At 37.2% G+C, this 19,840-nt stretch overlaps 1 protein-coding gene across 6 annotated transcripts in view; it reads right to left on the reverse strand.

Annotated features, from left to right (window-relative positions):
* The window catches only part of LOC105267780 (mucin-12), a 155,814-nt gene that overhangs the window by 17,750 nt on the left and 118,224 nt on the right, over window positions 1–19,840 (reverse strand). For all 6 annotated transcript variants that reach the window (XM_011306868.1, XM_011306866.1, XM_011306867.1 and 3 more), the window contains one exon: window positions 14,397–14,672. In XM_011306868.1, the coding sequence (XP_011305170.1) occupies window positions 14,397–14,672 (276 nt within the window). The remainder of the gene's footprint in view (window positions 1–14,396; window positions 14,673–19,840) is intronic.

A 19,840-nucleotide genomic window follows, 5' to 3' on the forward strand; every position in this document is an offset into this window, starting at 1 on the left:
CTCTGAGTTTCTTAACGACTTGAGCGAGTACTAAAACCGTCTAGCCCGGGAGGATCACAGTCCCTGCCACCCCATATACCCTCCACGAACAAATATCCAATGACTGTGTCGTATTTGAGATGTACTGCGCACTGGGAAATTTTCCGAGATATGAAAGAGGAAAAGCTCTAAAAATGCTAAATTTCCGCCCCGAGAAAACAATTCCAGAAGTTTTCTGGTGAAATTCAGGCTAAAATTGTGGTGCCGTCTGGTCAAGCGGTTCAATTAAAATTTCAATTTCAAGGAGTATCGTCCGGATTTTTTTCGCCCACTCCGATATAATCCATCGATTATATTTTTCAGAATAATAAATAATAAATGTTCAATAATTTTGGTGCAATGGTGGTAATAACTACTGAATATTTGTGTACGTGTGGTATTTCTTAATATTTTGCGAAGATGATGGGGAAGAGGGATGGGGTGTTGGTGATGGTAGCTCAGCCGAAACATAAATTCACCCAGCACATGGTGCACGAGCTTATGAACAATAACCCCCGTATGGCTGTCCTCCACCTCCGGTCCTCGTTCTGTTTCCGTTAGATGCTCTACTACACTCGGTAATTACCGCGTCCTATAAACATTCGGCTCATGGCTCAATCTCACCCAAGAACAGCACCCGAGGCTTGTGTGTCTATTATCATTATGTGTATGCTCGTGTGCTGGGACGTCATCGGGATCATCAGGTGCACTGTGTTGGTCGATAGTTACTTATTGGTGGTTCAAGGAAATCAAATATTTGGGATGAGAGCAATTCATCCGGGAACATCATCACTCTTCAAAATATTCCAGGTCCAGAGGGAAATTTTGGAGAGCTACTCTCAAGTCGGTTTTACCGATGAAGGAATTAATTTACTCGATATGTTTATGGTCCAGGGAAGTATTCGATTATCTCCAGAAAATTTGCAGAAAAAATTTGCTTTTAACAGAAAATAAAAATAGAAAAGTATATTCCGGGAATTGTTCACCATTAAACGAATAATTATTTCGTCAAATGAAATTTAATAGTGCTGAAACAATTTATTCGAAACAAGAAAATTAAACCGAAACATCGGATATTTATCTAGGAGAAATAATTATTCGTCAGACCGTCGTAAACTTATCAATAAAAGCGCGAAAAAGGAAGAATAAAAACTCAATCAAATAATTCTATGTAATCTAATTTAAACGCATGAGTGCAAACACACACACCCTCGTTAAATCGCGGATGGAGAACCATCGTGTCAAGTAATTAGACACGTAATCAACTTTACGAGGAGCCATAAAGTCTCAAACTACCCGGCATTCACGTAAGCTTTATCTATAAACTTCAAACACACACGGCGTTGCAATGAGTGCTGTCGTGGGCCCGACTTCCTGCAATTAAGTTGATGTCCTCCAGTCGAGATAAATTCTCATCTGAATTCAAAATTACTTTGTGTAGAAAAAAAAAAAAGAAGACATCCTCCCAACACGTGAGGTGAACGAAAGTCACAGCTGCATGAATGACTCCAGCGAAATGAATTGTTAATCCATCAATCATGATAATCGAATCATTTCTACCCTAAGTAAATACACCCTATGATGAAAGTGACGTTATCAATTATGCCGCACCCCTCAGTCAAAACTATCTCAATTAAACCAGTTACCTCATTGGGGTTTGATGGGACAAGGGATTGGGAGTGAAAACATCAGCGAGATTTTGAGGACTCAATCATTTCGGTAATGAAGTGAAACCACTTTTGAATTATAAATCAATTTCACGAGAAGTTCAGGTGTCACTTCACAAGTATTTTCAATTGTCGAGGTGACATAAATCATTATTAGAAAACAATCGTACGGGGAGGAATGAAAATTCAAAGCTCAGTGCATTGAAAAAAAAAATAAAATAATAATTAATAATAATAAAGTAAAATAAATTAAATAGAATAATTAATTAATAAAAATAACATATTCACTAAATTCGATTAACAAAGACTTCAGAGTGAATTCCCTTGAATTCACTCTAATTTTCAACTAATTCATTAGCTTTCGAGATGTGAGGGTTTTCTAATAGTTAATTTATTTGGCAAAAGTAGTTCGCGTAATAGCCATTACCTTGGCTGTGGCAGTAAAAATTGATAAGGTATTGACAGGGAGGGAGAGAAAGGCGAGAGAGAGAGGAATCTGAATAAAAATTGATTATTCCGAGTGAAATAGCTCATGTAGGTACTTGATGTTCAGTGAACCACATCAAAATCTTATTCATCAGAAACTTAATATCCTGAGAAATTTTATTCTACTGCTTGCTCAAGTTATCCACTCTAAAGAATCCTGTCATCTTCAGGCACAGGTGACAGAGTGCTCCGCAATCTTGGCTTGATAACCATCAGACGTCATAGTTGACCTTAGACCTTCAATTCAAGTTTTAATCAATGTTTTGCAGGAGTTGAATCTTCAAGAAACTTCACAGCGATTATTAACCATAAAAAACTCCACGGATTGACATCCGATATTATCATAAGTTTATAATTATCGTAATTTAGGTTACGAACCCGGGTAGAAAAAAAATTGTAATCGGAATATTTTTTCCAAATTTTCAAAAAATTTCGGGAAGACTTTTCAGAATTTTTTTTTTAAATAATAAAAATTTCGAAAACAAAACAATTGTATTTTTGGGAAATAAAAATTTGGGGAATAAAAATGATTTAAAAAATTTCCTATTTAAATCTTTGAAAAATTTTTCAAAAACTTTCCCAAAAATGAAATTGTTTTTTTTTTGTTTCATAAAAAAAATTTTCGGAAAAGTTTTCCAGAAATTTTTTGAAAATTTGGAAAAAATATTCCGATCACAATTTTTTTTTACCCGCGAAATTAATAAACATTCTTCAGTGATAGGATTGTTATAGTTAAAAGTTAAATTATCTCAGAATTGCTCGATTCTAAAAATACAATTTTATGAATAAAAAAAATGTTAAACCGTAATATTTCATGAAAATAATGGAATTGTCTGGAATTAATTTCTGTAGTAATGGAATTCCTTGTTTCTCCATTAACTGGCATCTGTCCGATATTTCAATAATTTTCACTTGGAATTCAAGATGAAATTCCTCATCTCCGGAGTATATTGATCTTGAGGAAGGAGAGCCCCGAGTTTACTGTACACTGATGAGCCTCGGAACTAATAACATCTTTTTGAAGCTTCCTCTTATAACCTTTGAGGCTTAATAGGTAATTTCATATATGGAAAGTTGTATGGTTTCACTTTGGTAAACTCCAACAGAACTTTACGAGTACTTAGGAACATCGTACGGATCGATGATTGAAAATTATGGGATGCCTGTGAAATATCGGGACTAATCATCACGCAATCCACATCGTTAATCGCCTCTGGAATTATTCGTGTTTCAACTACCATTTGTTTACTAATTACATATAATTAGCTGCGGATCTGACTCTAATTATTGAACAATCCGATGAACTCTTCCGTCGATTGAATTTTTTTTAATCAATCACGAAACCTGTCACTCAAGAATTACAAAGTCGTTATACCGATTTTTTAAAATCGCAATTCACACCTTTTCGCAATTTACGCCTTTTCTGCGTACACAATAATTGAAGTATGGAAATGTAAGAGTAAAAGAACAGCGTGGAAAATTTTTTATGGGGAAATCTTGAAATATTCCAATAAGATGACATGTTCGTAGGGCTCTTGGATAAAAAGAGAAAAATTCTCGTTGAAAACTCGAAGCTGACGCATTGTCAGCTCTCAGAGATCGACAACTTCCGCTAGTAATGAAGGATCCAGGAGTTATCCCAGAGGGAATTCTCGTTTCCGCCTGTAAATATCGATTTTCTGGCAAACGACATGCGGTATTTTCGTGTCAACTTGTGATTGACGAACTTCCTCCGGGTTAAACTGCAACTTTCGTCATTAATTTTCGCTAACGAACTTGAGACTTAAGAGGAAAAAGGAAAATGGGGAAAAATTGAATAAATCCTTCTGCAGGGGAGACTCCGGTCAGAAGTACGGGAACAAAAAATACCCGTGGGATAAAATACCCATGACGTCCATCGAAAACTAATTTTAAATCAGTTTCCATGCAGTATTTTTTTTTACTGAATCGAGAACTTTTGTTGAATAAAAATTGTGCGAGTGAAGGTGAAATATGAAAAGAAGTTTTTAATTATTCAAATAATTAATGATGATGACCGCCATATTACCGAATGCGTCCCTTTCACTGGAAAATTCTTTTTGTTCAGAAAATGTCACATCCGCAGAGAAAAAAAAATCCTTTTTTCAAATAAAATTCATTGTTCCCAGGATCCACTTGCCAACGAGATGTTTCTAATTGCCTGAATAGCAATGATAAAATCTTGGATTTAAAATTACAAACATTCAAGTACAACATGACAACAACAAAAAAATTTTTCGATAATAATTCCCCAATGAGCAACAATCGATGCGACTAATAAAATGGCATGGCAATTTCCACAAATTTTTCCTCTTCATCTGAAAATCAGCGTTACCTGAATAGAGAACCTGTACAAATAGTCCTTGTGCTGTTGCTGATATATCTGCTGTACCAGATAATCATTGGATTGCGGATACTGATAACTCTGGTAATTCTGTTGAGGATCCTGATAGTAATTCCCGTACTGCTGCTGATGATGCTGATAATACCAGTCATGGTTGTATCCATCCATGACCTTTTCACCTCACCAAGTTGCCCCCACATCCGTTCTTATCATCATTAGCAACAATTCCCCAAATACCTCAAGCAATAGCTAATTTTACGCGCAAACAGATCAATTGAATTTATTCCTCAATGAAAACAGCAGCTCGTGAAAGTGAAAGAAAAGCATGGAGAGTATAACCGAGATTATTTATCGGACAACCATAATTTTGTTTTGTCGATTTAACATAAAACATGAAAATCCAATGAACGAGACAGAAAATAGCGTGATAAAGGGATAGTCTGGAGAGGAAAATAATGTCGCGAAATTGTATTGACCCGATTTTCCGCGTGCGCAAATGAGTTGAATGTGATTGTCGGTACCGAAAACGCTTTCCCGTTAATTATCGGTTAGCGGGTAAAATCGAACGATAATACCAATGAGCTTTTGTTTCAAGTACTCATGAAAAATACGCAACGTCATCTACTTTCGCTATTTTTTTAATCTCCCCGAAACGATAAAATGTGTCACTGAAATCTGTTATCCCCTCGGTGGATCGGTCGATCGAATATGATTAGCAAAATTCACTTCATTCGATTTATTCTTTATGATTTGGTCACTGGCACTGGTTTTACTATCGTATTGCACAAGATGAGGATCGTGAAACGACTAAATGAATTGTGGAAAAATTCCCATGTTGGGATTTTGGGATGAATCGCAATCCCCACTACCGTTTCATTTTTTTTTTTTTGGAGATGTCTAGGGGATGACAACCGGTTGAGTCTTCAGGGGGTCGCGGGAAACGTACACTGGGAGGTCGAAGGGGTTACGGGAACCCCCAGCGAATTCAATTTAATTCCACAACTAGTATCTCGATGCTACTTCCTGAATGTTGAGGATTCTGTACCTCCTTGATTTTTTATTGTCTTTTAGGGGCGCGGAAGGGGCCGCACGAAGAAGAAAAACGGGTCACGACAACCCACACGCGGAAAAAATATATACTTGATTCAAGTAGGCTTTAAACTTGATCCTCCAACTCTTTCTGAAAATTGCATATTGGTTCTTCATTCGCTAAGTTTACTGGGAACAGCTGATCAATTTTTTTTATCCTCAAAATTATTATAAAAAATTTTTTGATGATTAAAAAAAATAAAAAGTGGCCTGAAATTTCATTTTCCCGAGAAATTCAAAGAAATTTCCCGAAATATTTAAATATTTAAATCTTTCCATCGAAAACCGCAACTTTTTTGAATAATTATTGCTCATAAGTAACGAGAGTTGGAAAAGTGAAGTTTGAGTGAAAGTTTAATCACGAGAAGTAGTCGGAGAGAAATGAAGTCACGAGATTTTTTAATTTTACGATGGATTAATACCGGATATATAGAATAACCTGAAAATCGAACGCGGTTCGTTAATACCGAGCAGCTGACTCGGGTGTTTAACGCCCATGATGGAAAATCCCACAGGCTCTACGTCAGGTCTTCGTGATGGTCGTTTTTTCCATGGACTAATTGAATTCTCTTCTCTCCCGTCATTTCATTTTTTTTTTTTTTCACAAACCAAAAGCCCAGTCTTTTTATGGTTGCGGTGAATCACTCCTCGTGTACATATATGCTACAGTCAAACCGCAGGGGAAAATCGTACGCGCGATCATTCAATTGCGTTTTCATATGTATATGTATATAATAGACGATGTATCGAGACTAGATATGGACGTTTCGTGTTTTCCCAGGGGAAGTGTTCGATGTCGCGAGGATGTACTTCGTATTTCCAACAGGGAAACTATCTCGCGGGATTCAAGTTGATGTGGATGAGAGGGAAATATTTCTATTCAACTTATTCTTCATGATTTAGATGCAGATACAAAACGGGAAGTGGAGTAATAATTATTTTAAATTAATGTGGAATTATTGGGAGTCTTGATCCAGGGGGATATGATATTTTGAAATCGATTGGTTCGCGTTGAATCATTTTTTCTCTGACCTATTCTTCAATTCTCTAGGTTAATTTTTAATGTTTGATAATGAATCGCCCGAAGGAAATGGATTATCTGGATTATCTGGTGGGTGTATCTAGAGGTGTTTCGTTCTCATGAAAATTCAGGGTTTAATCCCGAAATTATTCATAATCTCATTTCAAGCAATCAGTGAATTAGTCTGAGATTCGGGTGAATTACAAAGGGAATTATCGAGAGGTCATTTTACCGCACGCGAAATATACCGTCCGGAAAATTTCAAATATAAATTGATAAGTCATCAAAAATTTGGGCATTTTTTTAAACAAAATCGTCGGAAAATCAGCTCTCAGCGATTTTAAAGGTTACATGAGGAGTGTCACATTTCAATAGCTCTGGTATTGATGAAAAGTTTTCATTGTACCATTTGCTGCTCATGGGTAATTCGAACCTCCATTGAAATAATTTTATTCAAAATTTCAGAGAAACCCTCCGGTGCAACTAACAGAGAATTATTCCCTATCCAGCCGTTGTTATAATATTTTTAAATATCAGATTGCATGGAGTTTTCATGTTGTAAAACAAGCGAGGAAAATTCTATCAATTTTAACGGACTAGCATATTAATGCTAACCCCTGAACGCACAGGTAAAAAATTGTCCTTTAAATTTTCATCAACGGTGGATGGACATGAAATATCTGTAGAATTTTCAATTGACGAATTAATTAATCTCATGAATATTTGAATGGCTTTCCATTCTAGATGCCATGCAGTGCAGAAAAACCATTGAAAATTTAATGGCACATTTCACAGGAAAACTATTTTGGGGAATTTTACAAATGGCTGCAGCATTTGTAGGATTTTTTTATTTGAAATAGAATTTAAACTCCTATTTTGAGAAATTTATTGGGGGTATTTGCTTTTTTTTGCGTTTGCGATGACCGGATTCAACCGAAATCTATGGAACTGAGTGTAAAATAACGTGAATATAGTGTTTCAACTTCAGAAGAGGAAGAATGTATATCGAGATCATGGTGTATAGAGATGGTGCCTGAAACTCGAAGCGTGCAGAGAATACTCTTGAAAGTCAATATCAGTATCCGTTTGCTACCGGGTCTTGTTGTTCAAAGTATAACCGGATACGTAGGAAGAAACTAATTGGCAGGTTGCATTTGAGAAAGGGGTGGGAGTGAAGAGGAGAGGAGAGGACAGACGAGACGAGATTAATAAGAAATATTGGATTCCCATGGGAAAATATTTTGTATCCTCTTGTCTCTATTTTATGATTGACTTTCTGATTTTTATTTTTACCCGATAACGCGACGACATTGTAATATTCTCTGAAAGCAATTCTGCGGCTTCAAATAATTATTTTTCCCTTGAAAATCCAGAAAATCGGAAAAAAAATCTGGAGAAAATTTGAGAGAAAATTTGTCAACTGAATTTTGTTGCGAAGTGTTAAACCAGGATGGGATTTTTCGAGGCGAATAATCAGTCAATATCTTGAAATCGTGGAAAGATACCGATTTTTTCATAGATACGATTTTTGTAGCTCTCATATTTTTCAATAAAAAATGTTTCTACCAAAAATTCGCGACGTTCGCTGAATTCAGAGATAATCGGTGAAAACTGGTATCGAAAGAAATTCCAAGACGTGAGGGTAAATTTGACGACTAAATTGTGAACAATGTAAATGGGAGCAATTGTGGGTGAGTTTTCCGCAAGAATCGGATGTTTCCAACTGTGGACTCCACGTGGAAAGTTGTGTGTCATGATAGTAAAGCATAACTCTGACAATCAAACTGCACCTCGTGCACCGAAAGCCGCAATTCAAAGTTTTCCTCCAATAGAGAGGGAGAGAGACATCTGGGACAAAATTAGTGTATACTATAAACCCGTCGTAGTCTCCAATATAGATGAATTCTTGCAATCTCTCGCATATGTATTGTCAAACAAATTGCCGAGGGTGGGGAGAGAAGGAGATGTAATTGGAACGGCCGTATCAGTTGTAGAGCTTGCAAGCGCGCCAAGTATTTTCCAATTACCGTCTTGTATGAACAATCTGAGCCCTTGTGTACCCAACGGTCCTCTGTGAATAATCCACGGTACTAACAGTGATCGCACGTTTGTGTTCGACTGATTGTTTGTGACGAGTACTTTGCGTTCAATTATTCGTCACGAACCGATCGTTCAATCACATTTTTTTCATCTTGTGGAGAGATAACGCAGGAAAATCTCACACAGAGACTATTTTTACAGAATAGGGTATCATAGCAAGCTCTCAATGGGATTTCTCTTTTGCAAATGTAATATTTAAAAATTTCCTCACACCTCGCTCCCAAAATCATTTGAATTTTCAATTATACGAGCTTTTTTTATTTTAAAGAGATTTTTTTCTGGGTGCCGCCCATATCAAAATGAAAAATGAAGGTGAGTCGACGGATTCCAATTACATACGGAATGAAAAATGAATCATTACCAATGTTCTGTATAAGAGAAAGATATTACATTTCTTTTACTTTGAAAAATATTTAATTCTCATCCGTTATTCGAAACGTAAAAGGGAAGGGCGTATAAAATTTAATGGACACATATTGTGAAAAAAAAAATTGAGAGGATTGATTTGGATTAATTAAATTTCCATTGCGTTCGTTTACGATGCCCTGTTTTTTTCCGCATGTCGATTAAACAGTTTAATTAATACTTGTAACGGTCTTCATGACCTAGAGAATTTGCATTGACCTTTTTTGAATAGTCGGACAAAACACATTCAACAGCCCTTTAAAAAATGCCAACGTACTTCGAAAGACGTGAACTAGGAAGAGGAAGCAACAATTCCGATGTGATATAAAGCGAAAAAAATAAAATTCCAGGATGGCAACAGCTGCGTGTGTCAGTTGCTGAACATCAACGTATCCGTATTGTAAAAACATGGGACAACGTCCAGGGATTGGTCAAAGAGGTTGAGATTCCTTTGCGGAAATTCCGAAAAATCCGCGTCCATTGGTGGACGATGCTTGAAAGAGATTCCTGACTTGCTGGGGGTCTCTCCACTGGGGGTCTTGTTTTTTTCTCTCTCTCAATGAAACAGGAATCAGTAGTCCGACAGGTTTGACTGTGAGAAGACCCCGTACCTGTGTACATAGGGTAAAGATGTCAGGTGAGAATCCAAATTGTAGCAAGAACCGGTTCTGAGATCCCCTGCGAAGAGAACTGTGACTCCTGAATCGTTTGTAGCAATAAATATTCCCAAATAATTCACTCATCACCACAATTATCATTTTTTTAATTATATCGATTGTATAGATCCGAGGATTACTCACGAGAGTCAATTATTATCATTAAATTATCGTTTATCGAGGAATCGTAACGATTTTAATTCGATTTCCGGAACGTAATCAGCATTTACATTATCCTGTGCACAAAAGTCAATATTCCAGTGCCTGAATGACGAAAATGCGGATTTATCAAATAATTATCGAAACACGAATTGCCCAAAATCCAAATTCAGCATATGATTATTTCATATCGATAAATCCCGAGCATTCGGTGAAATTTGCATGATAATAATACGAACTATTGAATTGATTGAGTTCTATTTTTGTGCCGATGAGTACCGGTGAAATTTTTTATGAACCTCCATTTCATTATAACCAGCCGTGGGCTCCATTAGCGAGCGTCCACGTCAACCTATGAATATTGAAAGCACACGTTATCCCATTGGATATCCCGACTTTCCGATATTTCCTAATGTTCCTGTATCACGAAATGAAACTAGAGGAGTGAGATTATTCCCAGCCCTGAGGGTGTAATAATGACGTTTTTTTCTCCAGGACAAGGATGACTTGAATTATTTTGCGATAACGACGAGTCATTCCCTCCCCTAACGACATGGCAATACAAAAACAAACGCATAAACGGTGGAATTGATAGTATTCCTCGACTGTGTTACCATTCGGGGGGAAAATAGCGCCGTGAAATTGTCCGGGAGAAAGGGCCAAATGTATCAGCAATGGCGAAAGCAACAGATGTGAACGTTTTACACGATGGAATAATCATAGAATGTACGGAGAGAGAGCGGATGCTGCGACAACGAGAATTCCTAATACAATCTTCTTCTTTTGCTGATGCTACCGTTAAATGTCTTCCGTTCCATTGTACCCGAAATCACGAGTTTTTTCATTTTATTATTTTATTTCTTTTTTTTTCTTGACTCGAAAATTCGAAATTTCGCGAGGGTGCGATTTTCCGGAATTTTTTTTTACACTTTATGGGTATTTTTGGAGGGTCTAGGGAAAGCAGAGAAATTATTGCGATCATGAGATTTTGGGAGTCAAGTAGGGGAAACGTAGATTAATTTAATGAAAGGAATTGTCAACTGCAAATTATGAGTGGAATTGGACGAAATCTGTTGTTTGGTCCCTTTTTAAGGTATTAAGACAAGAAGAGTCATGAAACTGTACTGTAAAGTCTCTAAGATAAGCGAAAAGTGGCATGAAATGCACGGAGAGGAAATTATTTAAAAAGTTATTCTTGCTGTAATCGCGTGGCGGAGTGGTAGTTCAGGAATATCCACCAGAAAATTTGAATAAACATAGTGTTAAATAAAAATTACAGATATTTGCATATATAATTTTCACTCAGATCTCCCGGCAAAAATTAGTGTCAAAATTGCCGCCAACTTCTCCGGAATTTTGAAGAAAAAATTTTTGAAAATCAATGACAACCGTAAAAAGACAAAAATTCTCAAATAAACTTCAAATCAAAAGGGAAATCCCCTGAGTCATGTCCTCCCGCCGAAAATTCCAAAATGTCACCCCTCAACCCGATAAACAGCCCCTCATTTTTCATTTTCATTAGATTGCCCTCACAATTATGAAAGTTAACCCTTTGAAAAAAGAAAGTTCTCAGTGTCACAAGTATTGAAAAGTTTAACGCGAATAAGCCGCAGATTATTTATTATCGCTGCGAACTACTTTACTCTCTTCGAGGAAGACGACAAAAAAAAAGAAAATGAAAGAAAAAAAAAATAGAAGAAAAAAGAAAGAAAGAAAACAGAAGAGGGAAGGAAAAACTTTTCCACGAAAGTTTTCCCACAGTTCCTTCTTTCCCCCGAAAGATAACGAGGAGGTCATACATATTCATGAGGTCCATCGATCGTCCTTCCCACACACTTTAACCCCCCAGCCCCCGCTATTTTTCTTTCCCCTAGCTGTCCCAATGTTTTTTTTTCCCCCTCGTAATTCTACGTTTTAAACTTTCACAATCATTAATTGCTGGTCATTTATAGCCGCGCGCGGGCGAAACCAGCAAGTTATATCCCCAAGTCTCTTAGTGGGAGTTTCCCGGAGAACTCTCTCATTATATACGCAAACCTGAAGATCTCATACATATTAATGAGAAATCGATCGATTTTACCCGTACGGGGGTTTTCGGCGGTGAGCTTCTAGTCCTCTTAGTCTATTTACAGACATTGCCATGTTCTCAATATCGGTGCACCAACCGCTCTATCTCTCTCTTTTGCTCTATATACAGATACCCTCTATGTATATACATTTGCGACACCGCAGGTGGTTATTATGCCATTAACTTAATGAAGTTACACGATGAACGAGGACTGGCAGATATAGACCTCAACTTGAAAACTCATGATCATCTACTCAATTTTCTCTCGGTACAATGTCCACATGAATTTGCCATGAATTTCGGTTATGTTCGGGGTTATTGGTGTGGGATAATTCGCGGGATTGAAAAATTGATTGATATCGGGTGATAATGATGGATTAATTAATTAGTGCGTGGCCTTGTCGGAAGAGGAAGTCACGTCAGTTGAGCAGAGAATTCAGTCGGTTAAATTGGAAAGCTCTGTTTCATTGGGTCAAGTGTTGTTGTACGAATATGGGGAAATATGAAGAATATTGAATATTACTTCCGGTTACGATTTGAAGAAAATACGAAATTATTTTGATCCTTGAATTTCTCTCGGTACAATGTCTACGTGAGTTTATGATGAATTTGGGGCACGTGGGGGTTATTGGGGTGGGATAATTTGGTGTATTGAAAAATTGATTGATGTCGGGCGATAATGATGGATTAATTAATTAGTCTATGAGCGCCGGAAGCGGAAGTGAAGTGAATTGAACTGAATATTTACGGAGTTATGTTTCATGAATATGTTAAATTGGAAAGTACAGATTCATCTGTTCAAGTGGTTAATTTCGTTTTAATTAACAACTTTGGGAAAAATGTGGGAAAAATGAGTATTGAGTATTATATAATATATAAATATGTTTTCGTATTGAATCGGCTTGTATACGAAGTATATATTAATTATACGTACATATATTCAGGCGGGAAATACAATATGTCACATGCATGCATTTTTTTTTCAGGATAATAGATCGGAAAAGGCACGATAATTGCCTCAAGTTCCTCTCGATACAAGTCCTCATGAATTGATGATCAATTTGGTTGTTCGTGTGGATATTCCTGTTTATCGGTGCGATAACTCAATTCAATCTATCGAAATGTAGATTGATATTGGGCGATACTAATGGACGATTAATAAATTAGCGCATGTGTTTCCCCGAAAAGAAAGCAAAGCAGATGGAATTGGATGTTCGTTCCATTAGGTCTAATGAAATTACAAAATTAAAAGGCGTTTATAATTAATTTAATTTTGGATTTCAAATTTTTTATTATTTTGGTGGTACAATACATTTTTAGTTGTTGACGGGAATAAATTTATCTGTTATTCATCCCACAGATTTTTTATCAATATACAATAATATTGCGGAGAAATGGAGAGCCACCAGTTGATAATGCTGGAATATAAATAATTTGGTGAATGCAGTTTGCGAAAGAGAGAAACGACGTGAATTCAACTGAGAATTCATTGAACTGGATTCAACGAATTTACAAAAGCGAAAAGAAACGCTTGACCCAGTCTTAAATACATAATGATGTGGAATATTGTTCCCATCAAAGGGTTGGCGGACAATCTAACGAACAATAAATATAAATGGTTTGTTTCGAGATGGGGAATGCAGACCACTCGTTTGTAGGTAGTTGGCGCAACTAGATCTAGGAATCCGAAAGAAACTCGATTGATCATAATAATTCTCAAAGAAGAAGGAGAGACTAGAAGAAGGAGAGAATTTGCAGGGCGGAAGGAACTCCAAAGGGTCTCCCCTTATAAGCCTCACCATCAAGAAAGGAAGGAAAACTAATCAAACCTGATGAAAGCCTTGGACATGAAAGGTCGCACGAGTCAGTCTCGAGCTTAAAGGTGCCTTTTCCAATTCTACTTGTCTTCACTACAGCAGCACTTTCTTTGTCAGCGTTATAAAGTTGATTGCGATTCTTCATTCTGGTGAGAGGAACTAGAAGATGAAAACATGAGGAAGGCGCGGTATTCACCCATTTGATGTCAACGTCTCATATTCCGAATTTGGAGGTTGATCTCAAATTGAAGGGAGTACTCTCAATTCTATCAAATATTGATTAAAAAAATATTGATATCCCAGAAAGCACGAGGTAATTTTTTCTTGTCAATTCGCCAATTCGCCAATTCAGTGGAATTCTTGAACCCATCGACCTCGAGTGATTGTCATTTTTAAAAATCATTTAAAATAAAAAGTCGACGGCAGTCACGAAGTCATCATGATCTGAATAGTTCGAAATAACGAAAGGTAATTGGATAATTAATGAATGTGGTATGGCATTAAAAAATTGGGGGAAATATTGAAATGAAAGATATAGGTATGCTCACCTGATTTTGATTCCAAATCTTTGTCTTGGAGCTAGAACTCGTAGTGTTTGTTGAGCCGGGATTAACGGACGTTGAATTACCATTTGGTGAATGAGCGGATTTACTTGATGGTTTTCCGTTTTTGGTTTGCGTTGAAATCCCAGCACCACTGGTTGTTAACGATTGTTGGGAATTAGCCGGCTGCTGCTGTTGCTGGGTCTGTTGCATTATTTGTTGGATGAGTTCGATTTGCTGCTTTGTTAAGCCATCATTGCTGCCGCCCGGTGATGATGAATTCTGCAAAATAGTAAAAAATGGAGGTTTGAGGGTGAATGGAAATCCGCTTTGTGGAATATCGTAGATTAAAGGGTATTTCGTGTTGAATGGCGCTTGGAAATGCTAAGAGCATCTGAACGAAAAGAAAGTAATGAATGAATAAACCATGAATAATTGTCCATTGAATGCATACGAATGCTGAATGCATTCGTGAAATTAAAAGGTTATAGACATGGATTACTGGATCAACTCTTCGGCATTTACTTGATTCATTATCAATGAAGGTTGTACGTGGGCAGATGATGGCGGTGAGTGAAATAAAAAATTGAGGATGGAAAAAGTCGTTGAAAAAAGGCTCTCCACGGTCACTCAATTTTGAATTGTGCGTCACCCAACCATAATGGCATTGAATAAAACACTCGCTTTCGTTTTGAATCTTGTTCTTTTTTTTGTAAATATTTAAACTGCAAGAGAATCATTCTAATAATTCACTATGTGCATTAAAAATATGTAATATGTATGTGTAATGGGAATGACAAGATGTAATTATAGTTGCCTCAGTGATTGGAATTACTGGACGGATTGCAATTGATTTAGACTCAGGGACTATTCTCCAGTTTCCTTTAGGTTTATTTGAACAACTTTTTCATAGGTTCCAGCGATTATTTACGGGACTTTTAACGACATGCAAGATAGCGCGTTACTCGTCTTCATATCCTATCAACTGCTCTCAGCGGGGATATAAGATATAAAGGACAATTTCCTTGGTTTACATCACTGGTACGGGTCGTTCACACACTTTAGGAATGCCATCAAGGACTTCATATCTAGAATAAACTAAAGTTTACGGCTGACACTTCCACCGGAACTGTAAGAATCGAGATTTCGATTCTGTGAGAGTGAAATTCAGTTAAATTAATTCACAATGAAGCACTGATCCAATAGTCCCTTTTACTTTGTGAATGCGCACGTCAAACCAGAATCCATAAAGTTAAGATACTGAGAGGTGGCCTCTGACGGTTTTACCATAGACCGTAATCCTCTTAGTTCTGGAATATATTATAAACTCGCATCTGATCTGAGCTCATGAAAAGAACTTCATATGAAGAATGAAAAATCTACTCGAAGGCAAAGGCTGGGAAGTACTTTATAGGCCCATTACAACTTTGAGAAGATGATATCAGCGGCTGATGTACTTAAAATCATCCCATTAAATTCATCCTTGATAATGTAAAACAGCTTTTATTTTTTTTTTCAACTTTGGTTATGGCCAAAAAAAAAAACTGGAAAAAGGGTGATCAATCCTTAATTGATACCTCATGATCTTCTAGGACTTTTCAAATTTTTCTAATTATTTTCTACTACGGGGGAATATTTATCTCCGTGAAATATTTTACATGTGGATGAATTCCAGGACTAGACTCAGGGATAGTCAACTGGTTCTGCTCAGATGAAGTTCTCTCCCAAGTCATCTCATTTATTTCTTCTCCACAAGGAGCTGCTGTAACTCTCATACTTTTAATTCGTTTAGACGTGGGAGTTCGACGCTCCATCGTGAAGGGTAAAACGTGAGGGCTTATTACAACCAACGCCAGGTGCCACGAACTCCATTCATTTCCCTCTCTCGTGGCCCTAGCATATTTTTACAGAGGCCCGTCAATTTTCATTTGAAACTTTACCCACGATTTAGCTGTAACCCGCCATTATTCTACCCCATTCCTCCTCTGTAGCCATTTTTTTTCTTCACTCCTCAACACAACCGAGATCACTCATTCTGATAGGTTTAGAATTTCAGAATCACTTTTCTCCGCATCCCACGAACCTCTTCAAATATCCTCTTGCTCATGTTTTCACTTTGTCCGTTGGAATTTATCCAATTAAATTATGACCGTTTTCAAGAGATGTTTTATCTTATTGTTCCACTTTTCTTTGGAGTCCAAGTTTCTTTATGAGGAATGAGAGGATTTTTCATTATGGTGAGACGTTAGAAATTTTTCCGATATCCGGAGTAACGAACGAAATTTCTCAGGTACCGAGGGATTGGATAATGCGCATTTTTTATTACTGGTTATTATTGTTTTTAAAAAACATTTTGATGCACCTACTGGGGAGATCAATAATTCAAGCAAAAAATGATATACAAATTTTTTTTTTTGCGGAAACAAATCCAATTGATTATTTATTATGAATGCTGTGCAATTGATTAAAAATTAAGGACTATTGATAAATCAGGTACAATCGAGTTTGATAACTGATACAAGTCATCACCACCGATCTATCAATAACCATATTATCTGATACACAGAAGACCGACAATTGCGACCTTAATTGCAACATTGAACATCACATAATGGCCCTCTTAACACATTTTGACCTCAAAGGACAACCACTGAGCCGGTGAAAATTAGTGCGTGATGACCGTAAAGTGCCTGATTTGAAATCAATTATTGGTGTGTTGTATGATGGTCATACGGTTGCAAAGGGTTGTAATCATCCTCGATTCGGAGAACCAACGCATGATAACCATTTGGATTATAAACCTGATATCAAAGGAACCAGCGATTTCATGGAGACCGGTATTGTGATTGCGATACTCCCATAGAATTTTCCACCGAATATTGACACTTTGCCGATTTTATAACAAGATTTCGCACGCAGTCAATGTTCCTATCTGAGTTGACAACTCATTTACATTTTTTCTCATTAATTTTCAGGTAAATTCTATGCAAAGATGATCAATTAGGAATAAGGATCTCGTAAATCAATTATTCGTCAATTTAGAACACGACAAAGGGATCCAACGGGTGTATAAAAGGATACGCTATATCGGAGAACGAGTGACTTGATTAACTCGACGAATCTCCAAGGTACGAGTTTGGAATCCCCGGGTGGAAAATCAACGGCCGGTACATCCCACTGTTCCCATTCTGTTCCCACCTCCTCACTAACTGAATCAGGGAACATCGACTGACCTCTGAAAAGTGAGATAGAGAGGATAGCGAATTGTTGGAAGTCGGAAAATTTTCACCATCAGGAAATAGTTGGCCAGAGATTGGGAGAATCAAAAGAACATGTATCAGAGAGTCGGATATCTCATATATATAATATGCATTGGAGCTTTAGCCACCAACGCGGCTATTTTCCGTAACGAACTTTCATCCAGTCGCCATTGGAATTGCCAGCGGCATGGCTTTATTAACCACCAGAGGTACCATACAGAGATATCCATGTATGGAGTACCGATACAACCGCACTGATAAAACCTCTCATCCAATCTCCTTTGTCCCGTATTTTTCAATCTCCCGTCCTTCTCCATCGTCTGAATTATCCCAAATTCAAATACCTAAAAGAGAATGTGTTATGACTACGCGTCACAACATTTTTTCTATTTTATACTCCCTTAGTCAAACCAACGATATATGGTATTTAACTAATTGAACCCTTTGAAACATTTGCCGCATTTCAACTGGAATCGCGAGGGGAATTTTTTTTCACGTTAAATAAATCATTGCATTTACAAATTCATGGAGTACATGTGACCAGAGGGAGTTTCGAATCACCTGACAATGATTCGAGGGATAGAACTCTTGTTTCTGGATTGTAGAAAGAACACTCGAATCACTTCAATCAATAACGTTGAAATTAGAGCTTTCGGCTTGTTCGGTTTTTTTTTTTCAGGGATGAGTTCAGTATTTGTCTTCATGTATTGGTCATTTGTCCACGGAAAATGAATTCTAAAATGGAAAATAGGAGTTCCATCTACAAAAATCTCCAATCGTCATAATTAAATTGATTTTCGTTTCGATGGAAATAGAAAAATTGTTTTTTCAAGTGCAATTTTTTATCTTAGAGCTATGAATTGCCAATTTCTCTGCTCGAATGCGACGGAAAAAAACGTAAAATATTGGAAAATATGAAGTACTGCTTTTGTTCATTCACGTTTTTATCAATGAACTCGTCTAGACAGTTTTTCTGAGCCATTACTGCCATCCTATTTATTTTTGACGAGAGGAAACTGCAAAAACCTCTGAATCACATGACGCGGATGTTCAGGTGGAATTCTTCTCTCTTCCCCCGAATCACCCGGAATTCAAATATGAGAGAGCAGAACCCGCACGGAAAAACTATGTACATGGAAACAGATATATGCACCCACACACATGGCCCCGATGTACTCCCCATATACTTAAAAAAAATTACATTTGCAGTCTAATTTCGCACATCGCACCTCCAATTTTTGCATTCCATCCACTTCCTCAACCCCCGAGTGCATTACAACCGCAACAATCAACCTAATCAAACCCTCAAAAAAAATTACCGCCCTCGAACTGAATACCCGAGTGATTTTTCCACACGGAAAAAAAGAAATCATTGAATTCAAAAATATAACGCCCGCGAATTTGTCAATTTTTCTGGTCCAATCGTCAAAAAAGGGATAAAAAGCCCGAGAAGAATGAAAAATATGATCTAGTGCGAGTGCTCCTATCCCCGGTCCATTTATTTTTCAGAATAAAAAAAAAACCTATAAATCGTACCCGAACACGATGGTCTATTCACGTTTATATATCCATTTATCCGTATGTATTTACTTCATATATATGGGAACAGTGGGATGCAAAACGAGTGGTCGAAGGGCTTTTGCTGTGGATATAACTCGAGTGTGTTTTGTAAGCGTAAACGCACATTCGACTGCATCGCGGGTGTATTTTATGCGAACGAATGGCCGATCGAACGTGCAATACCATCTCTCATGCGGCAACAGGAATACGCAAGGATTGGCTCTCGTTACACATTGTACGTTTTATGCATAACTCAGGGCAGTGTCGATTTCAAGTGTTAGAACTCCATGTACCGTCTACCGAATAGCGTATCCAGATTCAGATCTCTAATTAGCTGTATATCAAATGAAAGCAATCATCTGGATATCACACCGCTGCGTTGTTCCAATCGCTCACGTTAGATCGGTTTGGCTTCTCGTTTACGGTCAAGCTGTACCAGCTGTACCAGTGCCTTTTCCCTCTGGATCCTTTACACCTAGTTTTCCCATGATATGGATCTAGGATTCGATCGGGATTTCTTTGATTTGTCGATGGATTCAGACATGTTCACGCTTACATATTGTATCGCGTTTTAGTACTCCGATGGGAATTTACGGTTTCAATTTTCAAACATCGTTTTAATGAATCTAG

The sequence above is a fragment of the Fopius arisanus genome, unplaced genomic scaffold (assembly GCF_000806365.1).
Source record: "Fopius arisanus strain USDA-PBARC FA_bdor unplaced genomic scaffold, ASM80636v1 scaffold00050, whole genome shotgun sequence".
NCBI lineage: Eukaryota > Metazoa > Arthropoda > Insecta > Hymenoptera > Braconidae > Fopius > Fopius arisanus.